Source organism: Pongo pygmaeus, chromosome 20 (assembly GCF_028885625.2).
Source record: "Pongo pygmaeus isolate AG05252 chromosome 20, NHGRI_mPonPyg2-v2.0_pri, whole genome shotgun sequence".
In the NCBI taxonomy this organism is placed as follows: domain Eukaryota; kingdom Metazoa; phylum Chordata; class Mammalia; order Primates; family Hominidae; genus Pongo; species Pongo pygmaeus.
This window is the reverse complement of record NC_072393.2, coordinates 44,064,397-44,079,109: the sequence shown is the minus strand read 5'-3', so window position 1 is coordinate 44,079,109 and position 14,713 is coordinate 44,064,397. Positions and strand designations below refer to the sequence as shown.

At 48.7% G+C, this 14,713-nt stretch overlaps 1 protein-coding gene across 2 annotated transcripts in view; it reads right to left on the bottom strand.

Moving 5' to 3' along the window:
• RYR1 (ryanodine receptor 1) overlaps nucleotides 1-14,713 on the bottom strand; it is a 155,728-nt gene that overhangs the window by 39,777 nt on the left and 101,238 nt on the right. For both annotated transcript variants that reach the window (XM_054462589.2, XM_054462590.2), the window contains 8 exons: nucleotides 14,038-14,111; nucleotides 13,342-13,359; nucleotides 12,130-12,210; nucleotides 7,267-7,355; nucleotides 7,042-7,170; nucleotides 6,827-6,931; nucleotides 4,145-4,226; nucleotides 1,013-1,200 (listed from right to left, as the gene is read on the bottom strand). In XM_054462589.2, coding sequence (XP_054318564.2) covers nucleotides 1,013-1,200; nucleotides 4,145-4,226; nucleotides 6,827-6,931; nucleotides 7,042-7,170; nucleotides 7,267-7,355; nucleotides 12,130-12,210; nucleotides 13,342-13,359; nucleotides 14,038-14,111 — 766 coding nt within the window. The remainder of the gene's footprint in view (nucleotides 1-1,012; nucleotides 1,201-4,144; nucleotides 4,227-6,826; nucleotides 6,932-7,041; nucleotides 7,171-7,266; nucleotides 7,356-12,129; nucleotides 12,211-13,341; nucleotides 13,360-14,037; nucleotides 14,112-14,713) is intronic.

Below are 14,713 nucleotides of genomic sequence, written 5' to 3'. Positions count from 1 at the left end.
TATAGATACAGGGTTTCACTAGGTTGCCCAGGCTGATCTCGAACTCTTGGGCTCAAGTGATCCTCCCACCTCGGCCTCCCAAATTGCTGGGATTATAGGCATGAACCACCGCACCCTGCCAATAGTTAGTGGTTAATGTGATTATCCCATCCCCATTTTACAGAGTAGGAAACTGAGGCTCAGAAGAAAAGATGGAGAGTTAGGATGGGAGAGGTGGTTAGAGGAGGGTGAGTGGGTTCCTGAATAAGGATGTTCCAGCACTTCCCTCCTAGCAGCCTCGTTATTTAGACTTGGAATGGTCTAGTTCTCGTGACTGCCTCCTCCATTAGACTATAAACCCATGAAAGCACGGGCTGTGTCTATCTTGGTCATGGATGCGTCGATAGTGTCACCACAGGCCCCACACAGAGAAGAAAGCCAGCGAATGTTTATCGATGGAATAACTGATGCCTATTCACAATAATGATAATGTTATGACTATCAATAAAGATAACAGTAATAACAGTTTTCATTTGTGTTAATGCATTGCATCCTCAAAAGAACCCAAGGGGGCTGAGCGAGGTGGCTCATGCCTATCATCCCAGCACTTTGGGAGGCCAAGGTAGGAGAATCGATGGAGCCCAAGAGTTCAAGAGGAGCCTGGGCAATGTAGTGAGACCACATCTCTACAAAAAATAAACTTAAAAATTAGACAGGCATGATGTCACATACCCGTAGTCCCAACTACTCAGGAGGCTGAGGTGGGAGGATTGCTTACGCCCAGGAGGTCAAGGCTGCAGTGAGCTATGATCACACCACTGCACTCCAGCCTGGGCAACAGAGAAAGACCTTGTCTCTAAAATGAAATAAAACAGAATACATATAACCCAAGGACTGTTTTATCCTCATTTTACAAATAAGGAAAGTGAGGCTTGCAGAGATGTCTCTTGCCTGAGGCAGGCAGCCAGAAGGGTATGGCTGGCCCTTGGCAACCCCACCCAAGTCCTGGGCCCATACTATGTCCCACACCCACCTTCTGGAAGTCCTTCTTGGAGATGAGGCCACGGGGATCCGTTACGTAGTCCTGGAACGCTTCAGAGCCCACAATGTCCTTGAGTTTCAGGAACATGTCGAAGAACTTGAGGATCATCTCCACGTTGGATGAGGATTCCACGAGCATGTCCACCATCTGCCGGGCGATCATGCCATTCACCACGTTCCCTGCAGGCAGCCCCAGGTCAGTGTGGCCGGTGAACACTCCCTTCTGGGGCCCCACCAGGCTTGCCTCTCTTTCCAGCCCAGGAACCACCACGCTACTGGAGTGTCCCTGGCCAGCCACAGCCTCCCCTCCACAGGTCCCTTCCTGGCCTGCGTCAGCCTCTGTGCCAACCTGGCTGATCCTGCCTTTGCCCACCTCTCCCAGTAAAGCTAATGATGTCAGGTCGGGGGTGGTGGCTCACGCCTGTAATCCCAGCACTTTGGGAGACCGAGGTGGGTGGATCACTTGGGGCCAGGAGTTTGAGACCAGCCTGGCCAACATGGTCAATAAAAATCAGCTGGGTGTGGTGGCATGTGCTTGTAATTCCAGCTACTTGGGAGGCTGAGGCACGAGAATTGCTTGAACCTGGGAGGTGGAGGTTGCAGAGCCGAGATCGTGCCACTGCACTCCAGCCTGGGTGATGGAGTGAGACTCTGTCTCAAAAAAAAAAAAAGATAATGATGACGTATGCTAAAGGTAGGTGCCAAATGCTACCCTGGCACTATCACACAAAAAGGGAAGTGTGTGACTCTACTTTTAGGAAGAGAAACTGAGACATAGAGAAAGTCATGCACTCAAAGTTACATAGCCAGTAAAGTGGGGAGAATGGATTTGAACTCCGAGCTGCATGACCTCAGGGCTTACACAGCTAAAACTTCCACGAGTCCACACAGTCAGGAGGGTCCACAGAAGACTGAGACTAGCCAATGGTAAGCAGCAAGGAGAGGTGGAGATTGGAAAACTGCGATCCCACACTCCCTCTAAAGGCAGCAGCTGAAGCTTGGCTCCAGTTTATTTTTGTATTTTTTAAATTTTAATGTAGGCTGGGCGCAGTGGCTCACGTCTGTAATCCCAGCACTTTGGAAGGCCGAGGCAGGTGGATCACGAGGTCAGGAGTTCGAGACCAGCCTGACCAACATGGTGAAATCCCCGTCTCTACTAAAAATACAAAAATTAGCCGGATGTGGTGTCGTATGCCTGTAATCCCAGCTACTCAGGAGGCTGAGGCAGGAGAATCGCTTGAACCCGGGAGGCGGAGGGTGCAGTGAGCTGAGATCACGCCACTGCACTCCAGCCTGGGCAACAGAGCGAGACTCCGTCTCAAAAAAAAAAAAAGTGTTATAATTTCACATTTATATAAAAGCTGCAAGAATAGTGTAAGGGATCCTAGCCGGCGCGGTGGCTCATGCCTGTAATCCCAGCACTTTGGGAGGCCGAGGTGGGAGGATCACGAGGTCAGGAGATCCAGACCATCCTACCAACATGGTGAAACCCCGTCTCTGCTAAAAAATACACACAAAAAAAAATTAGCCGGGCGTGGTGGCGGGCGCCTGTAGTCCCAGCTACTGGGGAGGCTGAGGCAGGAGAATGGCGTGAACCTGGGAGGCGGAGCTTGCAGTGAGCCAAGATCGCACCACTGCACCTCCAGCCTGGGAGGCAGAGCGAGACTCCATCTCAGGAAAAAAAAAAAAAAAAAAAGGGATCCTAATATATCCACATTCATCAATTGTTTATCTTTTGCCACATTTGGTTTGTTTTTGGGGTTTGTTTTTTTGAGACAGGGTCTTGCTCTGTCACCCAGGCTGGAGTGCAGTGGTGTGATCACAGCTCACTGCAGCCTGGACCTCCCGGGCTCTGGTGATCCTCCCACCTCAGCCTCCCGAGTAGCTGGGTCTACAAGCACACACCACCACACTAGGCTAATTTTTGTATTTTTTGTAGAGACAGGGTCTCACCATATTGCCCAGGCTGGTCTCAAACTGCTGGGCTCAAGAGATCCTCTGGCCTCGGCCTCCCAAAGTGCTGGGATTACAGGCGCGTGACGCACCCTGCATCACATTTGTTTTATCATTTCCTTTCTTGGCTGGGTGCGGTGGCTCACGCCTGTAATCCCAGCACTTTGGGAGGCCGAGGCGGGTGGATCACGAGGTCAGGAGATGGAGACCATCCTGGCTAACACAGTGAAACCCCGTCTCTACTAAAAATACAAAAAATTAGCCGGGCATGGTGGTGGGTGCCTGTAGTCCCAGCTATTCGGGAGGCTGAGGCAGGAGAATGGCGTGAACCTGGGAGGCGGAGCTTGCAGTGAGCTGAGATTGCACCATTGCACTCCAACCTGGGTGACACAGCGAGACTCCATCTCAAAAAAAAAAAAAAAAATTCTCTTTCTCTCTGTATATTTTTTTTCTGAACAATTTGAGAGTAAGTTGCAGTCATGCGGTCCTTTTACCCTTAAACATTTCGGTGTCTATGTCCTAAAAGACAAGGACATTGTTTAATATAATCACCATGCTATCATGAACATCTAGAGATATAACATTGATATAATTAAGTTATTTCATCTAATCCAGCTAATTTTTGCCATGTGAGAATGTTGACCCAGGGTCACTGAAGCTTACAGTTTTCCAAGAAAAGCTGGAAATCTTGATGTTTAAAGGGAACCTTCTGATTTTTTTTTTTTTTTTTTTTTTTTGAGCTGGAGTTTTGCTTTTGTCGCTCAGGCTGGAGTGCAATGGCGTGATCTCGGCTCACTGTAATTTCCGCCTCCCAGGTTCAAGCAATTCTCCTCCCTCAGCCTCCCGAGCAGCTGAGATTACAGGCACATGCTACCACGCCGGGATAATTTTTGTATTTTTAGTAGAGATGGGTTTTCACCATGTTGGCCAGGCTGGTCTCAAACTCCTGACTTCAGGTGATCTTCCCACCTCGGCCTCCCAAAGTGCTGGGATTACAGGTGTAGCCACTGCATCTGGCCTATTATGGCTTCTTCATCAACCCATGACACGACTTCATCTGACATGATGTCAGATGGGGTTGAGGATTAGGGTCTCCCAGGTCTCAGGTGTCCATTCTCAGGCTTCTCTGAACCTCTTTACTGTCCCCTCACCCTCACTCCTGGGTGTTTACCTTCTAGTAGCGACAGCAACATCACCACCATGTCCTTCTGCAGATCCAGCAGCTCCTTCAGCAGCTCGATCTGGCTTGAGTCCTAGAGACCCCACATCCCAGCTCGGTGAGGGTTGGTCTCTGCAGACACCTCCCCCACCTCTGTTGCTTCTCCCCCTCCTCACCTACCCAGCAGGGCCTAAACCCCTGTTTTCTCCCCTCTTACCTCCGAGGGGACCCGAGTCCAGACATGTTCCTCAGAAGCAGGGGAAGGGGCAGAGAGACAAGATTGTGGGGGTGGGGTTGGCACTTGGGGGAAGGGCCCGATAGGTGATGGGTAGTGGGAAGGCTGGCAGACAAGGAGGACTGAGAGGGTTGCAGGGCAGACATTTGGGGCAGAGAGAGACAGAGACAGACAGAGACAAACACTGGGGACAGAGACCCAGGTCTAGGAAGGGATGTGAGTCCAGCACTGTGCCTGGCCTACGGTGGGCTTGACAGATATATGTTTAATATAATGTGTGATGGCAAGAGTGGGACGCTGGGTTCAGGAGGAAGGCTGCAGAGATAGCCATGTGCTTTCTGGTAAGCCGTCTGCGGGGAACATAGGGCCACAGTGTAGGGCCCATAGAAACCTCCAACACAAAGTTTTGCCTCATGGCCCCTATTTATGTTAGGTTGAGTCACATAAAATTGCCAATATGTGATCACTTTTGGCTCACAAAGTGGTAATTTCTTTCTTTTTGAGACAGAGTTTTGCTCTTGTTGCTCAGGCTAGAATGTAATGGCGCAATCTCGGCTCCCCACAACCTCTGCCTCCCAGGTTCAAGCGATTCCCCTGCCTCAGCCTCCCAAATAGCTGGGATTACAGGCATGTGCCACCGTACCCGGCTAATTTTTTATTTTTAACAGAGACAGGGTTTCTCCATGTTGGTGAGGCTGATCTCGAACTCCTGACCTCAGGTGATCCGCCTGCCTTGGACTCCCAGAGTGCTGGGATTACAGGCATGAGCCACCGTGCCAGGTCCAAAGTGGTAATTTCATATGGTTCCACCAAATAAAATGGAGAGGGGAGGAGATGATACCAGATAAATGGGATGTAAGGGTCTTTTGCTCCCATGCTAGTTCTACCAGCTGTTGATTCCAATCCTAATGTATTTCCACAGTTTCAAAGGTCTGCATTCTGGGTCTAAGGTCCCAACACTCCTAATCTCAAGATCTTACAGTGGGTGGGTGCCTGTGGTTTGTGCCTACTCATGATTCAGTCCCCTTCCTCTCTTTACAATCCCTCAATTTTCACCTGCGGTGTCCCCCATCCCACATATGGGGCATATGGGGCTAACTCTACCTCCTGGTTCTATAGGTGGGTATATGACCAGGCCTGGCCAGTCAGAGCTTTCTTTCCTAAGCCTATGATGATTGGTTCAAGGATGGACATGTGACCCAATAGGCTAGTCAGAGAGAATCTCAGGTTTTTTTTTTTTTTTTTTTTTTTTCTTGGAGCTTTCAGGAAAGAGGAGATCTCTTCCCTCTGGGGCTGTTAAGAAGCAGGGTGGATAGGAGCCCGAGGCACCATTTTTTCCAGCCAGGGAGACAGCCTGCTTGCAAATGCAGTCAAAGAGGAGACAGTTCTGCTGACATCACTCTAAGCCCTGGATCTGTAATATGAACTGATAAATTCTTTATTTTTATTTTTCTTAAGCCACACTTTGCCCTGGATTTCTAGCTTTTGCAACCTAGACTAGATGGTGGCGGATGAATTAGTCCTGCAGGATTTGGAATTCTACATGATGATACCAACGTTCTCTAGAATTTTAGGATGATACCAACAGCACAACTTCAGCTGCTGTGACACGGAGGAATTGCATCTTAAGTTTAATTCCTCTTAAAAAGTCAGATGACAACGAATTAGGGTTTCTGCCAGCCCCTGGGGCACCTTTGAGCAAATTAGAAAAAAAGGCGCCCTCTAAAACACTTCCTGTAGGGAAGTTATAACATGCTGGATGCTTTACTGCCATCTGCTGGAAAACTAAACTATTGTAATAAATACACCATTATGTGTAGGATGTGAATGCCCTCAGAGGTCGTGCCTTTGTGCAGTGCACAACCTGCGGAACAGTATATGGCAGACTTGAATATAGTTACTAGACAGAAGCAGAGCAAATGGATTAAGTGTTCGTGAGACATTGGCAAGGCTGCAAAGGGGTGAGGGAAAGAGGAACACAAGGATTATGGAAATGGGAGATGGTGCTCAACAGGGACCTTACATCATGAATGCCTGATATGGGTGTCATCTGCCGCAAGCAAGATAAAGAAGCAAAACATATTCAGCCCCTCCGCTCTAATCTAGAAACCAGCCCCATCCTAGCCCAAGGACTGTCCACGTCTGAGATACCCTCATCAGAGAGAAAAACAGCAACCAATCATGGAGGAGCTCCGGTCATTGAGGCGGGGCCAACACGTCAGACCAATGGAAGCGTGGATGGAAAACCAGCTGATTGGTGGGGCGGGAAGCGCGAGGAGGAGGCGGGGTCATGTAGAGAGCCAATCCAGAAAGAGGATGGATTTGGCCACTGAGAGGGAACCAGTCTGGAACATGCCGAGAGCACTTGGGTGACAAACTGACCAATGGGGCAAGAGTTGGAAATGGACTACTTGGGGGACGCCCGGAAGCAGGTGGATGGAGACCAGAGGGGCTCGAACCTGAGCGAGCTTCATCATCATGTGGGCGAACACGTGCAGGAATCCCACCACTGCGTCCCATAGGCGGCTGTGCGCCAGGCTCTGCTGGTTCCCGGTGCAGGGACCCTGGGAGGCAGAGCGCCGTGTGAACGGGAAGGGAATCCACGAGAAGGGATCAGGGATCGCGATGCGGGACCCCCTCCCTTCCCACTCCCGCCCCAGGGGGAGCGCCCTACCTGGATGTACTCAGTGAGGCTGTTGAACACCTGCTTAGCCACCGACATGGCTTTGGAGAAGTTCCTCTTGCCCTGCTCTTCAATGACATCCTTGCCCGAGTAGTACCAGTAGAAGTCGCTGATGGATTCCTGGTGGGGGCGGGCAGGGTGTGAGGGGGTGCGGGGGCCGACCATGGCCCTGCAGCCCCCGACCCAAGTCACACCTGAACCGTCTCACATCCTCACCTGCAGCCGCAGGAGGTAGTCCACAGTGCAAATGATGATGTTAATAGTGGTCGTGTTCCCTGTCTGTGTCCGTAGGTAGTTCTGGAAATCTGGGGAGATGAAAAGTCATTTTTCCAGCACCTCCCATGTGCTAGGGGAGATGAACAGTGGGTCATTTATTCATTTATGCAATACTCATGTGTTGAGTGCCTATTGTATGCCAGAAGGCATATCATCATCAATTTATTTAATAACTATCAAGTACTTACTATATGACAGAGAAAGATAGATGATCATTTATTCATTTATCTAAAAATACTGGCCGGGTGGCTCATGCCTGTAATCCCAGCACTTTGGGAGGCCGAGGTGGGCAGATCACCTGAGGTCAGGAGTTCGAGACCAGCCTGACCAACATGGTGAAACCCCGTCTCTACTAAAAATACAAAAATTAGCTGGGTGTGGTGGTGGGCACCTGTAATCCTAACTACTTGGGAGGCTGAGGCAGGAGAATCGCTTCAACCCCGGAGGCAGAGCTTGCAGTGAGCGGAGATCTCCCCATTGCAGTCCAGCCTGGGCAACAAGATCGAAACCCCGTCTCAAAAATAAATAAATAAATAAATAATTTAAAAATAGGCCGGGAGCGGCGGCTCACGCCTGTAATCCCAGCACTTTGGGAGGCCCAGGTGGGTGCATCACTCGAGGTCAGGAGTTTGAGACCAGCCTGGCCAACATGGTGAAATCCCATCTCTACTTAAAAAAATATAAAATTAGCCAGGTGTGGTGGGTGCCTGTAATCCCAGCTACCTGGGAGGCTAAGGCAGGAGAATTGCTTGAACCCGGGAGGCAGAGGTTGCAGTGAGCCTAGATCATGCCACTGCACTCCAGCTTGGACAACAAGAGTGAAACTCCATCTCAAAAAATAAATATAAAAAATAAAATATAATATAAATATTATTGAGGGCCTACTATGTGTCAAATGTGGTGGAGGGTCATTTATTCATTCAGTTTTTTCCAACAAATATGTATACTGAGCACCAACTATGTAGCAGGGAGAAATAGAGATTCAGTCCCTCGTTAGTTTCCAAACAGTTTTATCAAATTCCTACTATGTGCTGGGGATATTCATGCATTTATCCAACAAATATTTATTGAGCACCTACTAAAGGCCAGGGAACATATGGATTGGTCACTTGTTCATTTATTCAACATATTTTATTGAGTGTATACTACATCCTCACAAGATTAAGATTGTCACATCCTCTTTGCTACAACAAATTTGTTGCGTTCTTACTATGTGTCATGCAGTATTCCAGGCTCTGGGGATACAGTAGTAAAAAAAAAAACAGTCCCTGGCCTTGGGGGGGATTTTTTTTTTTTTTTTTGACAAGGTCTCCCTCTGTTGCCCAGGTTGGAGTACTGTGGCATGATCATAGCTCACTGCAGCCTTGACCTCCTGGGTTCAAGTGATCCTCCTGCCTCAGCCTCCTGGGTAGCTGGAACTATAGGTGTGAGCCACCACGTCCAGCCAATTTTTAATTTTTTTGTTGAGACCAGCCCAGGCTGGTCTCAAACTCCTGGCCTCAAGCAACCCTCCCACCTCGACCTCCCATAGTGCTGGGATTACAGACATGAGCCGTATGTCCAGCTCTTGCCCTTCTGAAGTTTATATTCTTGTGCAGTAATTTTTATATCTTTTCTGACTGCAATCTATGGTAGGAAATCCTTTTTTTTTTTGAGACAGAGTCTTGCTCTGTCACCCAGGCTGGAGTGCAGTGGCATGATCTCAGTTCACTGCAACCTCTGCCCCCCAGGTTCAAGCAATTCTCCTGCCTCAACCTCCTGAGTAGCTGGGATTACAGGCATGTGCCACCACGCCCGGCTAATTTTTTTGCATTTTTAGTAGAGACAGGGTTTCACCATATTGGACAGGCTGGTCTCCAACTCCTGACCTTGTGATCCACCTGCCTCGGCCTCCCAAAGTGCTGGGATTACAGGCATGAGCCACCGCACCCGGCCGAGGAAATCCTTTTTACATTGATACCTGATACATGTGTCCAATCTGAAATTATATTCACCTATTCCCGAAAGAGAAGTTTCACATTGCCTTACTCTGTGCCATGCATTCTGTTCTTTTCTGTCCTGTACTGCTCCAGGTAACTACAAAAGAAGAAATGTGTGCTTCTCCTCCTCTCAACCTTGGCTGCACATCAGAACAACCAGGAGGCTTTTAAAAATCCCAGTGCTCAGGCCCAACCCCAGATAAATTAAATTAGAACCTGTAGAGGCAAAACCTGGGCTTAAGTCTCTTTTAAAGCTCCCCAGGCATGCCAGTGTACAATTACGATGAGAACCTCTGCATGAAACTGATTCATGAACGCGTCTGATGGGTTGGTTCCCACTATTTAAAAAACATTGTTCTGTGAAAGCAAACTGTTAAAGCTGAGTGACGGGTAGTTGGAGGTTTATTATACTGTAGTATATGATTGGAAGTTTATTATACTGTAGTATATGATTTTTTTTTTTTTTTTTGGTAGAGACAGGGTCTCCCTATGTTGCCCAGGCTTGTCTTGAACTCCTGGGCTCAAGTGATCCTCCTGCCTCAGCCTCCTAAAGTGCTGGGATTACAGGCGTGAGCCACAGTGCCCAGCCAAGTCCTTTCAAATGTTTACAGCAACATCATGTTGCACGGGAAGGTTTTAACAGCCCCTGAAAGTATGTTCGCCCCCAGTTTTTCTTTCCCCCTAACTTTTTTACAGTCAGTTCACAATTGCTCTATCAGGTTGGCTCGACAGAAGGCCTATTTTGCCTAGTTTCATGACATAGACAAAGCATACTCAAATATTCAAAATTTTATAAGCAAAGGTACAGGCTTTCCCATCAACCCTGCTTTCTAACTCCTTTATTTGTGTTAATTTAAATTGTTAAATTAAATTGTGTTAATTTAAATTGGACTATACGCAAAAATAAAAGATACACAGCTCCTGTAAAAAAAATTCTGGCAACTGACAACACCTGTTATAGACATGTGCAAATAAGTGAGAGACAAACCTTTTGTCTGCTTTGAATAGCACTGACTCCTCAAGACATGCAAGGGGTCTGAGAGTTGAAAGATATTTCAAATATCTATTTGATTAGGCCATGAATTTAGGCAGAGGACTGGGTTGCAAATATGTTGGGAGACAGCAATCCCTCTCATAACAACATTCTCATTTTCAAAACTTCATATTCCTGAGGAATAAAATTTATTTTAAACCCAAAGACTGATTCCATCTTAGTTAAAATTAAAGAATGAAAATCTTAGTCCCAGCTGGGTATAGTGGCTCACACCTGTAATCCCAGCATTTTAGGAGGCCAAGGCAGGAGGATTGCTTGAATCCAGGAGTTCGAGATCCCCTGGGCAACATAGTGAGATCTCATCTCTATAAAAAATAAAAAACTTAGCCAGACATGGTGATGCATGCCTGTAGTCCTGGATACTTGGGAGGCTGAGGGGTGGATCACTTGAGCCCGGGAGGCAGAGGTTGCAGTGAGCTGTGATCACACCACTGCACTCCAGTCTGGGCGACAAGAGTGAGACTCTGTCTAAAAAAAAAAAAAGAAAAGAAAAAGAAAATCTTCGTCCCATGGCACAAAGGTATTTAATAAACCTTGAAAAACTGGTTGTGGACACAAGAGCTTTTGAAAATTCAAGACAAAGGGATCATGCTTTATCCTTTGTTGAAAGAAAAAGAATGAAGATTAAAGATATTTACAAATCAGTTACCTTAAAGAGCACTAACCAAGTGGGTGAAGGTTCTATGGAAGTTAGATTACTAATTACTCCAATTCTTGTCATGAAAGTTAATTTCCGGGTAGTCTGTGGTTTCCTAATCATCTGCTAAAGGTTATAACCACAATCTTGAGACTGTACATGTTTGTTATAGGAAATGGCATTGGGTAGAATGTTTTTTGTGCAGAATTTTGACTGTTCTGTAAAGTCGTAAACTAGGTTTGCTGCATGAGACTGTATTTCTCATCATTGATGTTGTGTAATTAATTTGCTGTCATCCTCAATCTTGTTAAATTGGCTGAACCACAACAAAACAAAACTCTTGCTTAAGATAGGAAAGAATCTGTAGGCCTTTGTACAGATCTTTCCTCTGCAAAGATTTTATAAGCAAAATAAACAAGTGATTCTAACTGATTTATTTTTAAATGCCAGGCAGTTTTTTCCTTTAGGTCTTTTCTGGACCTAAAGTACAGAAATCCACCACGTGTATAGAACTTTGGCAGCCACTGCACAACGCCTGTGGGAAAATAGCATGTGACAAATTGCCCATTTGGGCAAATTGATTTTTGGCCAAATTGGTTTTTGGCAGGTTGCTTTTGGGGAATCGGACTGGCCAGAGGAGATGAAGGGGAAGCAAAGTGGCTAGATTCCAGAAATTCCAGAGAAGTTTTTTTTTGAGATGGAGTTTTGCTCTGTTGCCCAGGCTGGAGTGCAATGGTGCAACCTTGGCTCACTGCAACCTCCATCTCATGGGTTCAAGCGATTCTCCTGCCTCAGCCTCCTGAGTAGCTGGGATTACAAGCATGTGCCACCACGCCCTGCTATTTTTGTTATTTTTTTAGTAGAGACAGGGTTTCACCATGTTGGCCAGGCTGGTCTCGAACTCCTGACCTCAGGAGATCCACCAGCCTTTGTCTCCCAAAGTGCTGGGATTATAGGCCTGAGTCACTGCGCCCGGCCTCCAGAGAGATTTTGAAAGCTAGGTGGATTGACACTGGCTGGAGAGTGGCCATCATTGACAGGGGGAGGAGGGGGGTTGGAAACTAACTCAGGCAACCCTTCCGTACCAGCCCCAAACCTCGGCTTCCCCTCTACCCCACACCCCTCCTCCTCACCATTATTGTGCCCCTCACAGAGCAATTGTAGGAATCGGAACAGGTCTTGTGTGAATTCATCATCCGCCATGACCTTCTCTCCTGGGTGGAAGGGAGGGGACAGGGCCCAGGAGGGGTCAGACGCGCCAAGACACAGCGCACACATGCACAAGGCCCATGCACACTGCACACGCATGCACAAAGCATGGGGGTGCTGGGAGGAGCAGCTGCCACTCCAAAGACACTGTGAGGGCCACGGGCATCCATGACACCAGGCGGTCTTGACCTCAGAGCCCATGACATCAGTAGACAGAGACCCGAGGGGCCCTGAGTCATGAAGCTGGGGCCTCAAGTGTCTTTCTACATCAGTGCCCTCTGATGTCACTACTTGTGTTACATTCGGGAGTGTCTGCTGACCTAGCAGACATTCAGGCAGCTGGTAATGCCCTCAGCCCTCCTTCAGACCGTGGAGGTTAATGGATTAGGGGGGTTTGGGTCACCTTCACACAAAGGCTCTGGGCAGGGGAAGATTGGGCTGGGAGGGATAAGGGATAGGGATTGAAAGCCAGCCAATTGGCCCAGATGTCTCGAAAGCAGCCAATCCAGGAGTAGCACAGGGGAGGCGTGTAAACAAGGGCCAATCAGAATGGGCATCTGAAAGAAGCAAATCATGGTGGGCGGTAGGGGAAGAGGCTAGACCGCAAATGGGCCAACCAGAGCAGGCGCAGAGGAGGCAGGCGCAGAGGAGGCAGGCGCACACCAATCAGAGTGGATGCCGGAGGCAACCAGTTGGGTTGGTGGATGGGAAACGCCGACCGACCAATCTGAGTTCGGGGTGCAGAGAGCAGAGTAGGTGGGAGTGGGGATCACTCCACACCGGGACTGCGAATCTGGGTCTGGAAGTCCGACAATATCTAGCTGGAAAGAGATCTTTGCCGTATTCTCTAGCTTCTGCTTCACACATGGGGAAAGTGAAGCTTAGGGAAGGTAAGAGACTTGTTCACAGGCCCACGTATTCTCAGTGGCTGATCTGGGACCTGAATCATGCTCCCTAGACTCCTGATCTCCAGGTTTTGCACTGGCAGGGCGCACCTGCCGAAGGGTCCCTCCCTCCCCTCCACATCCCAGATCCTCAGCCCCTAGGTGGAGGGGTGGACGGGGTTAGGAGGGGTGGACGGGGTTAGGAGGGGTGGGTGACAGCAGCACAGCACGGGGGTAGGCTGGGGGAATTACCGTTCTGGCGATTGATGACTGGGGCAGCCAACAGGATGGGAGGAGGAAGCAGGAGAAAAGAGAGAAAAAGAGAGAGGGAGACAGACCGCAAACACACACAATGACAGTCAGGGACAAAGACACAGAAAGACACACACAGAGAGAGGAACAACCCACAGAGAGAAAGGCAGAGTGATAAGGAGACAGAAGGAAGTGGATTAGCAAGGAAGAGGGTAGGAAATGAGGGTAAAAGCAGAGGGAATGAAAGAAGAGGATGGAGAGGAAGAGAGAGAGATGAAGACATAGAGGTAGAAAGGCAGGAGCGAGGATCCGGGTAGAAAGGTTAGACACATCACAACACAGCAAAGAGGAGACGCGATTAACCCGGATTAGGGACATTAATAAGAGAACAGCAACCAGGGCGTGACATTTGGGGCACGTGGAGGGTGGGGTCCATGTAGTGATGGGTGAGAACACAAGACAGAATGACTTCTGGCTGGGGGGAGCGGAGGTGGGTGGTGGACATGGGGAGGGAGACCCTGGGGGGATGGAGGGGGTGGGATTGGGGGACCACAGCAGAGGGAGGGACCCGAGGGAGCCCTTGGGAACCAGTGTCTTGGAGGAAGGGAGCTCTGGGCAATGGCGGGTGGGGGTGGGGTGGCAGGAATCCCGAAGGAAGATGTCCCAGGGAGAGGGAAGCCCAAGGGAGGGCCTCACCAGTGCCATCCTCGTTCACCATGCCCAGCCCCTCGGCCTTGTTCTGTCTCTCAAAGGCATTGAGATCCAGGACGCTGAGGAAAAGAAAGGAAAGATAGGGGGGATGTGATGAAGCCTCTGCCCTCCTCTCTTCCAGAGCCTGGCAGCTCCCCACCATGGTAGCCTGGAGAGCCACAGGAAACCATGTATGCCCTGAAATCAAGAGGAAGCAGAAATGAAGAGTTGGCAGAAGCTAGGACATAAGGTAGGGCCAGGATGAACCATGCGCATGCTGAAATAATGAGGAACCAGAAACCACCCATTTAGCAAAAGCTGCAGAGGGTAGGAAAAGTCAGCTGGCAGCAAGAGGCGAATAAAGGCAGACAACAGTAGAGGCATATTAATTAGGATCATCAGAGAGCTCCTAAATCTCCCACTGCCAAGTTCCCCTTGAATTCTCAAGTTTTTGGTTCCACAGTCTGGAATCCGTAATGCAACTCATTCTTCAAGTCTATGACATTTTTGCCTCCCTTATTGTTCTACATTAATTCTTATAATAAATTCCCTGTTACTTGAGCGATTCTGAGTGAGTCTCTTTCCCTGGACTGAAAGAGCGGAATCAGAACCGGAAATGGTACCAGGAGTGGGGTGGCAGTGGCACCAAACAGAGCTTAACAAGAAGAGGTCCACTTGAACC